Source organism: Suillus fuscotomentosus (assembly GCF_016647785.1).
Source record: "Suillus fuscotomentosus strain FC203 chromosome Unknown F5891scaffold_25, whole genome shotgun sequence".
Classification (NCBI taxonomy): domain Eukaryota; kingdom Fungi; phylum Basidiomycota; class Agaricomycetes; order Boletales; family Suillaceae; genus Suillus; species Suillus fuscotomentosus.
This window is the reverse complement of record NW_024539537.1, coordinates 122,870-136,886: the sequence shown is the minus strand read 5'-3', so window position 1 is coordinate 136,886 and position 14,017 is coordinate 122,870. Positions and strand designations below refer to the sequence as shown.

The window sequence follows — 14,017 nt, the reverse complement described above, 5'->3', positions numbered from 1 at the left end:
GAAGGGGGCAGATAAGAGAGAGTAGTGAGCATGGCATTGTCATAAGGTAGACATGGGGCGGAGTATGAATGCAGAATTCCAACAACAGCTGCATACTGGCAGGCAGTGGCGGGCAGGCGGGAGATGCTGATCATCGATGATCAGCAATGAGCAGGCTGGGCTTTGTCATCAAACGGTGTTTAAACTCAGCTGTACTCTGCCGGACTTGCCAATGGGCCCCAGATTTTGGCCCCAGAGTGTCCAACTCCCTGACATTCTGCTTATGTCATATACTTAACTGCCCTACTAGTCATGATGTACTAGATGACTGTGCTCGATCGCTCCCTTTCAAAAGACTTACTGGATGATGACATAGTCTATTAGCATTCAACCCTCTTTGATAGGCTATATCTCCAAGGGTATCGCTCTCTGCAGACAAGGCCATGTCCCAGATGATGAGGGCAGCATTTAGTACATGGACCAAGGTTCACAAACCCTCCATTTCCTGCTCTTGATCAAAGTATGTTACATTTACTTGACATCCTCCCCACATCATCACATATTTTAGGCCATCATGCCCTTCAATGCAGATCAACATGACGAGGCAAACTTGCTCTTCATAGAACTCACTACCTGTTGTCCACATGCCGACACTCGCATCTCATGTCGTGCAAGTAAGTATCATCTATGCTTGGTCATCAAACAGTCATTTTTACCTACAACTTGCACATCAGGCATATCTACATGTTCAACTCATAATCAAAGCCTTGGGTGGCACATGCCACAAAGAAGCCACCGACCATTTCACCACCACTCTCAACTGCCACAATCCATCACTGAAATCTAACATTTATGAAACATATGCACAGGTCAAAACTATGTTCTGAGGTGTGCAGGTGAGCCATGTGGTTGAATCCTGGTTTCACAGCGACCCACTCATGCTCACTTTGTCAGAATTGCAAATTCCCTACTCGAGCCGCGGCTTTTTGGCCAACTCTGAATTCCTTTCCTGCCAGTATACCTTATAATATTGTTGTCTCGGGTTATTTGTATCTCAGCAGTTCTATCCACGACGCTGAGGTATGTACAATGTTCATTGCACACTGTATCTCATTGTACTCTATCAGTTCTACTTTCGTCAAAAATACCATGCAGTTTCGCAATACCCCCTAATCATTCACTGTTGGGTTTGAGTTAGAAATAACCCTAAGGCCAAAGGCAGCAAGGGACATCCCTGGGTTCTGATTTGAGGGTGGTGGTGGAAACAATACGACAGCCACTTCAAGGGAGGATGTCAACGCCATCTACACCTTCTTGATGTTATGTTTGAACTGTGGTGTCCATTTTGAGCGGACCGCTGACCCTTACACACTATGGAATGTGACATCCAATCATTCTGTGAGAGGTTCCGATGGATTCTGTAAGAGTTAAGTTTATTATTGCCAATGTTGAATCTCCAATTTTCATAGACAGTGCTGAAATTCAGTCCCTGAAATACTCAGGTTCAGTGTGGAGACCTGCTATCAACTATCTATTCCAGACCCTAGACCAATTCTTCGACCTGAATGCGAATGAATCTTGTGGAACACACATTCACGTTTCCCGCAGCGATGTCAAATGGCCCATTCTTGAACTACAGGCAATCGCGAGAGCAGTGGCATATTCCTTCACCTATGTCCTGACAGAGACCAATCACCCTACTGTCAAGCAAATTGTGAAGACGGTCAGCTGGAAATATTGCGCGACATAAACAACACAGGGTCCTGGGATCTCATTGATCTTATGTCACCCAAGCACAACACTGCTATTAACTTCCAATCCCTTCATCCACTTGAAGACTTCCGTGACACAATCGAATTCAGGTTATTCCCCACAACCAATAGTCCAGAAGCACTTGGACAGTACATACTATCATCCTTAGCATTCATTTCTGCATCCCTACGAACCCAGCAAGATTATTACACCAAGGAAATGCAGGATGTGACAATAAACAGCTTTCATACATTCATGACTCTGCATCTTGATGAAGCAGGACACAGAGTCGACCACAGGGCATTATTCCACAACAAGAAGTATAATTCAGTTGATGCACAGATACAATGACACTTGGTACAGCAACGTCTTCTCGCAGAGTTGGCTGCAATGCAGGCAGCCAGCTCTGAAGCGCTCCACAAGATACACCTGCCCCAGAATACTGAGATCCCGTGGAATGTCTTCAGTCCCGAGGGACAGCTGACAATATTTCAAGACTTCTCCGAGTCCGACTCTGCCTCCTCCTCCTGAGCAGCCAACAGAATAGTTCTTCTCCATGTCCCCGAAGTAATTCCTTGCATGTAATAATCAGCTCCCCCCTATGGAATGACGGGTAAACCCGCAGGTGTACCTGCGGGTGCGCACTAAGATTTCGAAAAAAAAAATGTAAGTATGAGCTAGTAGTTGAAGTCCATAACATACCTTCCATCCTTCAAATGGTTTCAAGTGCCGAGTCGGCAGACCGGACAAGTATAAATGGGAAGTGCTGCGTAAAATGGTGGCCGTGAATGTTCAGACGAAAAGCAAGGTACAGTAGATATGTTCATATTGCATATTGTAACATTGCATATATGTTGTAATGCATGGACTTTTGAGGATCCCGACGTGGGCAGGTTGAAAATGCAGACATAATGCATTGCTATTGTGTGAATGATATGCATTATTAGAGGGTCATAATTAGGGCAATGGAACATAAGTAGCACCCAAACCATTGTTCTCCAGCATTGTCCTGCTCAGCTATGTAAGCATGGAACAGATATGATGTCCCATATTCATAAATATGACCCTAAACCTGAAACACAAGCCTTTGGATGACAAGTCAGCAGAAGGATGGGCCATCGTTCATGTGCACGGAACTCCTCAATTTGTGTCAGCAACTTGCATGCAACACGGTGGTCCTCAGTTTTCCCTGAATTTGTCTTCACAGCTCCGTTTATTCGTGCTCAATTACAACGAGAGGAGCTACTTAATGCGAAGCAGATTTCCATAGATTGTTACTTCGAAGTATAATACATGTAGGTGTTGTGGATACTGTACTGTGTCACAATTTTGGCAGATGTCACAAGTGTCACACGGATGTGACATATGTGGTCGTGCATATGTGTCAAAATGCATCAAGTTTTTGCCGCCCCAACGGTATGCATTATGAGCATATTTACTGTATCCCTAGTGGCGTCACCAACGCGCGTAAGCTCGGCATGACCCTATGACCGCCCCGCTAATCGTGAGAATTCGCTGGGAAAAGAATGAGCTTGAGCTACTCACCGAAAACCACTTTGGGATGGATGAGAGGGTCACGACTGAGCCACCGAGGTTTTTTGTCAGAGCCAGTGCTCCCAGCCACCAAAGAAGACGCTCTCCATCGAAAAAAGAATCAACTCCAAGGGACAACGAGAGGAGATCCGCTAGGTGAGCCATCAAAGCTGCTATTAATTCGGCTTATCATCAAAGTGTCGGTAATAACCTTCCCGCATGTTGGGCAAGTCATGTATTCGATGTGCGATGTGGGAGTTGCTGAGCTCGAGGCTTCATTGAGAATGACCGAAGGATCAATACGACTTGAAAGTCCGTCGAGTGATAAGCCTGCACGAGTTCCCGAAGACAGGTTTGCGCAGAGCACGGGGAAGCGGTGCCATTACAGGATAAGAACAGAGCTGATGGTAAAGACTGCGAATCACAAAAACAAAAATGCACTCAAATTGCTTCGCCAGTATGGAAAGCCGGACGCTCGTGCTCAACTATCAATCAAATACTACCTCATATAGTAATCGGACCTCGAGCACCGCACTGGGCATATTTATTTGTGTTGATCAGTGCACACGTACTTGCGTATTTGAATCTAAGTCGAGTGCATAGTGATGAAAACCGAATGCCGAAATACATTGTAACACTATCCAAAAAACATATGCCAAATGAAAACCAGTATCGTTTAGACTACTCCGGCCTCAAACCCTGGCCATTTGCAGAAGTGGTTGCAAACGTGGCGAGCCTCTCGATATTACCCCCCCCCCCCCCCCCCAAAAGATGTCTTTGCTGTCACTAACCGAAGAGTGTGTCATAATCTGTGGATCGGTCAACAGCTTGGTATTGCCTGTTTGATTCTGATGTCAGAATTGCCAGTGCGCAACACATCAACGTAAAGCACATACCTTGATAATCAGAGATAAAAACCAGCTAATTTTTTGGTTGATATTTGAGCACGAGCGTCCGGCTTTCCATACGCCAGTCAGGGAGGACCCATGAGAACTCCCATGGAACCCAGGCCCCAACTTGTCCGGACAAATTGGGGGTATTTCTGTCCAGATGCTGACCTGGGTTTACCTGAGAGCAAAATTTTGTCCCGACTCTGACCCAGGTCCACAAAAGTCTCGAAAAACGCATTTCGCATTCAATGGAAGCTGTATACAGCAGGAATCGAACTAGGATTGGTTGGGAGTCGTCGCGTCGTGAATTGGCGCGTACGCGGCGTACGATGAAATAAAATGGCGGAAAAAAATCGTTATTGAGTAGGGCTATTCACCACTCTGCAATACATACTCTGATGCTCTCAAGATTTTTAGCGCCTGTAATCAATCACATTTTTTACAATGCGCTGTTGTGTTGTGAGACGTGCTCGAACTTCAAGCGAAGTCTTGCCGGCGCAAGTGACGGTTACCGAGTTACCGTAGGGACTTACTTTCATCGACGAGCGAAGAGCAAGATAGCACCAATATTGTGTCACACACTTCCTTTTGTAATGAATACAATTTTCCTCAAAATTATGCATATACAGCTGATATAATTAGAACAGACTCAGACTATAGAAACAATGAATAATAAAAAGACTCCTTATGTATATGGTGTACCAGTATCTGGTGCATACATAATATTCATGGTGTCACTCCTGGCTGGGCACCGGCATCCATTCGCAGCTTGGTGTCCCGTGGTGACCGATAAAGGATAGTCTCAAAATCCAACGCTAGGCGGTCCACAAGCTTAGCCTTCAGTACTCTCGGAACACCCATAGATACGTCTACCGAGCCCTTTCGAGATCGCCAAGTGCCATCGCATAGCGTGGGGTTCGATTTGAAGGGCCGAAAATAGAACTTGGAAATCCCAGTTGTGAAAAAACTGGAAGAATCAGGGAACCCGAAGTGAGCGTCACACCAATCAATCCTGCAAGTAAACAGTCATGAGAGTGTTTGAGGAAGACCCAGAAAACTCATACGCGACATTAGAGTTGATTGTCATCACGCCAGGACGCGAAGCAAAGAAGAAATATTTCCCAGCATTGACAGTCGCTAGCATGATATCGCTTGTCACAGCCATCCAATCGTCAAGAAACATCTGGTCACGGCACCGAACAATCGATTCCCGCACAGCAATGGCGATACCTCGCATATTAAATGGCAGGGTGCCGGTGGGAATCTACGGATGGATAAATAAACATTTGCTGCATGGAATGTGCCACAGGACATTCTGGATAACATTCCCTGCAACATTGCCTGCGATATAGTGAGCTTCAACACGCCGAAACTACAGCGTCTAGCGATCAGAAGCAATCTATAATGTTGAAAGAAAGCCTCACATTAGCAACATTCGTGACCATGCGAATAGGCCTAGGCATAGAACGATTCAGCAGAGTGACAACATACGCTGTGAGGCAATCGTGCCGCGAAAGATAGCCCTCCTCATCGGCACTGAGCATGGAGTGGAGCGCATTCAGATGATGGTCATGAAATCTCCATCTGAGGTTTCCCAGATCCTCGCAGGCCTCGGTATATTTGGCCTCGAGCTCATCGAAAGGATAAGAGACCCACAAATGAGGTAATAGTTGAAGAAAATCTGAGGATGTAGATGGCTCCGGGGTTCGGTACTGATGTTTGTCGAAAGTTGGAGGAGAAAAATCTGGCTTGACCCTTTGGTAGAACAGGGACAACGTTTGCATGAACCGAAAAAGTGCCACCGCATCTCCTGCCATTTCCCACCCTACTCAGAAAATGATTCACCAGTCATGTATAGGACCTACCGAGAGTATGGTGCCAAGATACCGCAAGAAATGTCCTATCTTTGAACGCTGTTATCTTGAAGCGAACCAGGGAAGCACTACCATTGACGATGATAGCATCTGGTGGTGGTTGGCTGAGCAAGGGAGAAAGGTCGTCTTGGATGACCCAGTCTCCTTGAATAAAAGAGGTAGACAATTCTTCTTTGCGATCCTCGGCCTCAACAGCCAGTCCGGAATTTGTCAGCTGGATCTGAAGTCTTTGAGTCTCGGCCGGCCATGCATGATTCGGTAATACTCACGAACCAACGACCGCCGGTTGTGCATAGTTTCCCCGCGGCATGAGGGTACATCTGCAAAGTGCTTGCCAGGGCGTCGTGGAAATGCTCAATGTCAATGGACCCATCGAATGCATGAACATTGTCCACCTAAAAAATGTCCCTCTCATCAGAGGGACTAGGGACTGAGAACCAAGCAGTTAAGTGAAACTCACAAAGTGCAGCCATAGGTCGTAACCTGGAAGATCAACAGATTCACGACCTGCAAGTATAGTGGGTTCCTTGGGAACAACGTACTGAACGACTGGGGGAGACATTGTCGAGCCGAGTAAAAACACAGACCAGTACTTGTATTGAACAATGACGTCCAGTAATAAGCGGTCATACATAGCCATATCTACGGCGAATGACGGGTAATAGTGGGAAATACATCAACAGCATCGCGAGAGCTCCGCAAATCGGGAGATAGAAACATGCCGTTGAGCCACCGAGTAAGGGCCTGCGGATCCATCAAGTAGATCCGTTGATCCATTGAGTAAAGATCCATTGAATATTAGCTAAACATGTTGAAATTCGGCTTGACTTTTTGATCAGTATTTGAACGTTTGAGTATTCTTGCACATCAGCTGTACACGCAATGACGTCGATGCGCAGTGGGCCAATTATAATACATATTGATTCCATCCCCGCTCAACTCACCTTGGCATTCTTCTTCCCCTCCATCATCTCGTTGTCCTCTCGCAAAATAGCTGTTGTACAGGCAAACTGAGTCGCTTGTTTCATGCACGGCTGGCGGAACACATGGTGAGTGTGCCGGTGTGCCGACGAGTATGTTTTGCAGGTTCCATCGGGTTGGCTGTGTGATAGGTCGGGTATATGCATGGAGGCGAACACAGCCCCTCTTAACATAACCAATCGAAAAATGTCGGCGGGTCCCAAAGTCGGATGAAAGATCTCCCTCTTGCAAACAGAATGAAAAATACGTGATTTGAATGCCGAAGGGTTGCAGATTCATTGCAGCCCAATCGGCTAAGAGCATCGCGAAAAGGCATACAGTAATTGCCTTGACCGACCGTTTGCCGAGCGCCTTGCAAAGTTGCAACGCGGGCGTCGGGTATCATGCACACATGGCGATGAGCACGGCAAGGTTTGAAGAATCTTTCGGCGGAGACGGTGATGTTATCTGATGGGACACGGTTCACAGTAGCTTCCCGATGGAAACCAAAGCAACAAGTAAACGATGGTGTTCAATGGGTGTCACTCGCGAATTGAATTGGTGATGAATCATGCAAGCGACACGATAATGGGCCCAAAATCGGCGGTGAAGAAAAGCTATTTGTGTATGTGAGTGACCACAATGAAAAAATTTGTTCAGTGAGTCAGTACATGCTCAAGAGGCAACCATAAGCAAAATTGCACTGCGCACACCAATGTTTGCTGTGATTCTTGAACACGAGCCAACTGTAACAAAGGAATGTCGATCATCAATTTTGCAACATCGAAGCGGTGCAGAGCAACAAGGCAACCGCACTGCGGCAACACAATAATTAATGGACGAGTTATAACGTTATAGCACCATCGTGTTATCGATTGGTGTTCCTAACATAGCCAAACAAAACAAACGCCATTATCAAGATTTATGTTTGACGTGACAAGATATATATAATCTTCTACACCCCTCCCTTTTGTACTGCATGTCAACGTGCAACATATGGTCCATAGAGCTCATCCACGGATTCTCTTTTTTGGCCTAGGTTCTAGATATCCTATCTACATTAAAACTCAGATGTATAGCAAGAAGTGAAAATCTTACTGGGTTTGCTTGGCTCAAAGTCGTCACCACCATCAGTTGCAGACGAAGATGTGCCGCTTAAAGAAACAGTAGCAGTGTCAGAAGTCTGTCGTCGTAATGGGCGCTTCGGGCGAGGTTCCTTGGAGTTTACTGCAGTGTGTACAGGTGCCGTGGGTGGTGGTGCAGCATTTGAATGTACTGCAGCGCTAACAGCACTCAGTCGTGGTAATCGTATCTTCAACGTTGGAGTGGCAGATTGGGCAGACTGGGTGATTGTGACTGAGGCCTTGGGAGTAATAGGTGCATTGACTTTGTGAGGATTGGAGGTGGGCAATACCGAAGCACTACTCAAGTCAGAAGCATCAGGACCCACAGATCGGATCATGGAACAAGATGCCGGCGCAGGGGCCTGGGTGTCCTTCGCTGCTTCCGAAGGTCTGGGCTTCCGGCGTTGGCGAGTAGTTCTCGTGGGCTTCCCCTGCTGCAAAATTCGGGGGCATATACACGTAAGTGGGAGACCCAAAGATATCCACAGTACTCACAGACTCTGCTAGCTTCTCGGAGTTGTCAGGCAGACGTAAATTGATTTCCTCCGCCTCCTGTTTTACCGCAGTTCGCGTCCTCTTGGGCCGCACCGGAGCCGACTGGTCAGGAGTTTGTACTGACGACTTGGCGACGGAACCGTTCTCAGCCGCAGGGAGAGCGGACTTCATAGGTGCTTTGCGCTGCAAGAACCTTCCTCAGTGACATAGATATGGATATGCAGGTAATCAGTCAACATGCCTTATTAGTAGACGCCCTCAATACCTGCGAGGGCAAAGGTATCGTAGGCGGTAACTCTGCTTCCGTTTGTGTACTGGAATCAACAAGATTTCTTGAACTACCGATAGGGCCATGTCTCTGTTCTGTTTGTATGGTCAGCATTCGCTGGAAATTGCACAATGCCTATAAACCATGTTAACCCTGAAATGGTGTGATGACGGAAGCCTTCAAACGGATCTTACCTGAGCAGCATGCAACTCATCTCGAGAGATAAGAGGACCTTCTGGTAATGTACCAATGCTTTCATCAAAATCGTCCAAAGAGCTCAGGGATGTAAGCGGCGAAGACATCGCGGACACCGGTGGCCTATTCCGCATTAACGACCGCCACCCATCAATGCCACACACATACCTTTGATCAAGATACTGATCTTTACTGATCTTATTCCAGAAATCGAGCATGATCACTTTCTCCGGAACCCTATATCTTCGACCATTGATAAGGATTTCATCCAGGACTAACTTCTCTGCTATCGAAGCGCCTTGTGGGTGGACGATGTCGATGTTGCCATTATTAAACTGGCGCGGTTTTGTTATGTCTATCATGGGTGGGTTTTGCTTTGGAACGCGACGCTTGGGTTGCTGGGAGCACAGTGAATCATGCAAGCCTAACTAATGGACTGTGAGAACTTACCAAAGCATGATCTGCGTGGTTGGGACACATCCACTTCTTATTGAATGGAGGCATAGCCACAAGAGGCGGGTCGAGACAATCTAAATGCCAGTGAAGGTTGCAGTAATCGCAAGACACCATGCTTCTCCAAACTTCGGGGGTGGCACTATTGGAGGACGAGGTTGACCTCCTGGAACGCTTTGCCGGTGGAGCAGATACATCAACGACACTGGGAAGGGTAGATGTTCCGCAACGGAAGCAAAGCACAGGGACACCGTTCTTGTCCTTGAGGCGGTAAGGTTCACGCTCCTCAAGTTGACCGTGACGACTATAGGCGTGAGTAACGAACGGAGACATGTGGAATTTCACTCTCACTTCAGGCGAGGTGGTTTGATCTCTGAGTTATCGACGTAACACCCATTGGAACCAGTAGCAACTAGTTCATCGACGATAAGACCTTTGAGACAAAAACGGCCATGAAGAAACATACCATCTTTGAAGAAACTTCTAACATCCTCTGGTAGCTGGAATTCTTTCGGAATGTTTGTCTGTGCTTGATGAATGAGGGGCGACATGAAGGAAGGAGGAGGTTTGTTTGGCGGATGCTGTTGTGGCATGGGATGAAATCCTTGTACAAAGTCCTAGCAATAGAACAAACGCACCTTCCGAATCGTGCAGCTAGGACAAAACCACTTCTCTCCAAGTTCTGGTAGGTCCACGGGCTCCATTGGTGGGTCCAAACACCAGAGATGAAAGGCTCGTGGGCATCCATCACAATATACCAGAGCACCCAATGACCGGCAAGATGAGCAATGATCTTCGTTCAACTAAACGACACAGTAATGAGGGGTATGATCGTAAGTGAGGGACCAAATGCGCACCAGTGGAAGTGAAGGGTCAGGGGAGAGCGAGTACGTGGCCATTGGTTCCTCCTTGATCTTTACAGAGTGTTTTTCCGTCTCTTTTCCTTTCCCTTTGTCTTTTCTCGGTCTTCCTCTCCCATTTGATACCACTGGAGGAGGCAGTTGAGGCGGCAAAGGTTCATCGAGAGCAGGAGCAGAGGTAGCTCGAGAAATTGAAAGTTCGTCAAAGTCATGGTTTATCGGAAAAGGGTCAGAGTCTGGTAGTGGGGGTATACTGGGTTGACGAGAAGATGCTTCAGGGACGATGAGATCCGACTGAGGAATAGTACTGCTGTTCAAGTTGCGAGCAGATGCACGCTGAGCCCTTCCATTCGCGGTTCTGTTTGAGGGATAAGCGGGCAGCGACGTGGCAAATTTTGGAGGGGGACGAGGGTGGATCATTTTTACAGCACAACAGCAGAGATGATTAGTGTCGGAGCCGGGTGGAATACGATGACTTACCCTTTGTCGACCCTAGCACGTTTGCGTCGTTGCCCTTCAGCATCTGTGGCGCTGAGGGCAGTGGAACCCATTAATCCAGAGTAAGTGGAGCCCGGATCAGATGCTGGCAGATATGACACAAAAGCTCCTGGTTTCTTTGGGTCGCGCTTGTGCGCAGCCTGCTGAACAGACAGCAGGGAAGGTGGACCTGGTAAAATTTCAGTTGAAAGAGACGGATCTGAAAGACCCTCGAGATGAGGCGGTTGCACCACCGGCACTCCAGGTAACATGTACACCGGAACATCCGCCATGGAAGTCATGGTTGAAAAGTGAAGAGAAGTTCGGGTTACAGGAGTCCGTCACTGGTTCCGCCTCTCAAAGTGGATTCGAAAGGAGCAGTTAAGGTAATGAGGGGCAACGGTTGCAGCACTCGTCGAGGGTGCTGTGGCAATAGTGGCAAGCGAGATGTGGGACGACGACATCAACATCGCATTCAACCACAATTTTTCACGAAACTACAGTACAACGTTTGTCCGTTGATACAACTACTACTCATTTTCACAACGTTCACTCATTCAGGTGTGCTTCTTTGGCTTCCTGTACCCAACATGGCTCCAGATAAAACTAAACGAGAAAATGTTTCAGAAAAACAAGACAGGGAGCCTGCTCCGATGTCCTCATAGTATCAGTACATCGTGGATACGTGATGTAAGTCGTTCTGGACGAACCCATCGATAATGACCCTGGCGCAGGAGGAAAATTAGCCCGCCTCCTCCGAAGTTCATTGCGTGGGATAAATAAGCAAACAGGAACTACCGGGAGCATAACTGCATGAAACGAAAAATGTTCCTATTCAAAAATGGTAAATGAATGCTAGAAGGAATGACGAACTGTGTATAAGAAGTAGACCTCATCTATACGATGGAGCCTTGCTTATCTTGCTGATCTTCAGCGTCAACCTTGCTGGGAATGTCGCTATGGACGGTAGCGCGCCGCTTGGCCGGTTTTCCATGCATTTTCTTATCTCTCGCGGCATATTTTCTATGCGCACGGGAGCGTCGGTGGGCTTCCCACTGAGAGCCATCTTCGACCATGAAAGGCTGCGACGGATCAAGGGTACATGCAGGGCATACGACCTTCTTACGCGCCCGCAATACTTCTGTAGGACTACCGAGTTGTTGGGTAAGATAACAAGAATGCTAGAATGTGATGGACATACCTCGTGGGCTTGACGTCGATCGTTAACATCTCTCGTGCCCTTTCAGACAACGATAGAGGATCGAGTAATGTCTCATTGCCAAGGAAAGCTGTCAGAATCCATCAGTGCAAGCGCGAAGTAAATAGAGAGTATGTACCTTCCATAATACGTTCACCTTGGTTGAGAACACAAGATTTCCACTGGTCGCCGAGTTCTGTATGGAATAAATCACACCGCCTCGAATCTGAAATGCAAAAACAGTCAACTCACCAGTGGCATCTAAAAGGTAAACTGGGAGGAGGGCTGTTGCATGATCTGTACCGCCATTTGCGCTATAGATAGCAGGAAGAAGCTTGTTCTTTAACCACCGTATCTGACGCTTCGCATATTGCCTTGTTCCGTACTTCATTTGCTCCACAGCGGACGCAAAAAGCTTCTCGGAGGGCTCTGGAGAAGTGAAATAATCATGAAACTCTTTATATCCTAGGTATCATGAGTTGGGTGTTTTTTTGCAGAACACAGGCAACAAAATTCACCAATAGACTGGTAGATGCCGACAGTATAATCAGTCTGTTGCACAGCTGATTCTTCGGATGGCTCTGTGACGACTGCATCAAGCGAACTACTTGTGGAGGAGGAAGCGATCGCCCGGAGTGCTTTGATTTCATCCAATAGCCCTTCCTGGACGAGCCTTTTAGTATGCAGTCAATCGATTAAGACCTTCTTAACCTTGATCATATTATCTACCCTTGCATCCAAGCGCTCATTCAAGATAGAAGGTTCGGCATAGAGCCAGAAACACAGTGTTCGGTACCTGTTATTGATTCGGTGAAAATACTCCACCGCTGATAGGGAGATTCAAACCTTGGAACCAACGCTATTTTAGACTGCTCGAGAATAATTTCGCTTGGGGCCTTCCCAGTATCTTTAATTACACGAAGGCTTCCCATGACTTTGCGTGTATCTCTCCAATGCCATCGCTGTGCGACTGGTTCGTCAAGCGCAGTAAGAAGTTTGTGCAATAACAATGCATCCTCAGGGTGAGATGCTGCAGATGGGGTCTGCTCTGGAAGAGCATTGAATAGCTCAAGGAGGTCGGGGGGTAAATTGGCGATGGACTGTGCAACGGAATCCGATAAAGATTGCGCTGCTGTGGGCAACCGATTCGGAAATATGAGATGTTGGATCCAATAGGATGTGCCGCCAACAATAATCGGAATCTTATCCATACGATGCGTCTCGTCAATCTACAATTAAGTTGGAAGCAAAGCGACAGGGAAGATAAGTAAAGTATTTACCGCCTTGATAGCGTCTTTGATCCATTGGCCCACTACGTACTGCTCCCCAGGCTGCTTGAAGTCCATGAGAAGATGCTCGACCCCCATTCTTTCTGCGATTGGGACTTTGTTCGTGATTACGTCCATTCCGGTGTATACTTGCATGGAGTCAGCGTTGATGATTCTCGCGCCTTTCCACCCATGTGTTCCTTGAGCAAGCTTCAGAGCCAGCTCAATGGCCAGATTGGACTTTCCAACGCCCGTAGTCCCGCAGACCGTGATGATTGGCTTGAGAGTTGACATGTCTGAGACAGAAGTAAAAGATAGATATTTCCACCGTCGAAGGCTGTTATCTACAACGTTTCAGTTGGATATAAATTGTGAGGTCAGCTTACGTGGCAAAGCTCGCTACGATCATTTTTCTAATGTCGTTGGCAGAACTACGGAGTTTAGCCATCCGGCCTGGCGAAACTGGTCGTGCCTGATCAACGGCAGCACTAGGAGAACCTGGCAAAGTTCCAGGGTAGAGTCCGAGACTCGCAGTGATGTAATTGAGAACTGATAAGACACGTTGAATTCAGTCTGAATTTGATAGAACATAGAGATCGACGTCCCTGACTCAGTGAGATGGTGCATGCTGGAGGACGCTTCCTCGGGCCCAAGCGTCTGGGATGAGTTGAGATCAGCTCAATTTGTCACC

General features: G+C 47.2%; 2 protein-coding genes across 2 annotated transcripts; both read right to left on the bottom strand.

Annotated features, from left to right (window-relative positions):
* Nucleotides 1-4,762: 4,762 nt before the first annotated feature.
* F5891DRAFT_1164018 (uncharacterized protein) lies at nucleotides 4,763-11,329 on the bottom strand. The gene is made up of 19 exons (XM_041365343.1): nucleotides 10,864-11,329; nucleotides 10,381-10,741; nucleotides 10,162-10,326; nucleotides 9,990-10,104; nucleotides 9,875-9,935; nucleotides 9,521-9,827; nucleotides 9,239-9,468; nucleotides 9,070-9,193; nucleotides 8,849-9,010; nucleotides 8,608-8,790; nucleotides 8,087-8,546; nucleotides 7,983-8,023; nucleotides 6,489-6,569; nucleotides 6,298-6,423; nucleotides 6,020-6,248; nucleotides 5,579-5,964; nucleotides 5,467-5,526; nucleotides 5,219-5,418; nucleotides 4,763-5,166 (listed from the first exon to the last, which is right to left on the bottom strand). Exons 1-19 carry the CDS (start codon nucleotides 11,160-11,162, stop codon nucleotides 4,881-4,883), a joined length of 3,876 nt encoding a protein of 1,291 aa, XP_041226310.1. The 5' UTR covers nucleotides 11,163-11,329; the 3' UTR covers nucleotides 4,763-4,880.
* A 427-nt stretch (nucleotides 11,330-11,756) lies between these two features.
* Nucleotides 11,757-13,620, bottom strand: F5891DRAFT_951715 (tRNA isopentenyltransferase; the record flags this gene model as incomplete). Its single annotated transcript, XM_041375065.1, has 8 exons — nucleotides 11,757-12,009; nucleotides 12,062-12,149; nucleotides 12,198-12,254; nucleotides 12,311-12,523; nucleotides 12,577-12,721; nucleotides 12,770-12,854; nucleotides 12,905-13,287; nucleotides 13,339-13,620. The coding sequence occupies 8 exons, from the start codon at nucleotides 13,618-13,620 to the stop codon at nucleotides 11,757-11,759; spliced, it is 1,506 nt and encodes a 501-aa protein (XP_041226309.1).
* Between the last annotated feature and the right edge of the window lie 397 nt (nucleotides 13,621-14,017).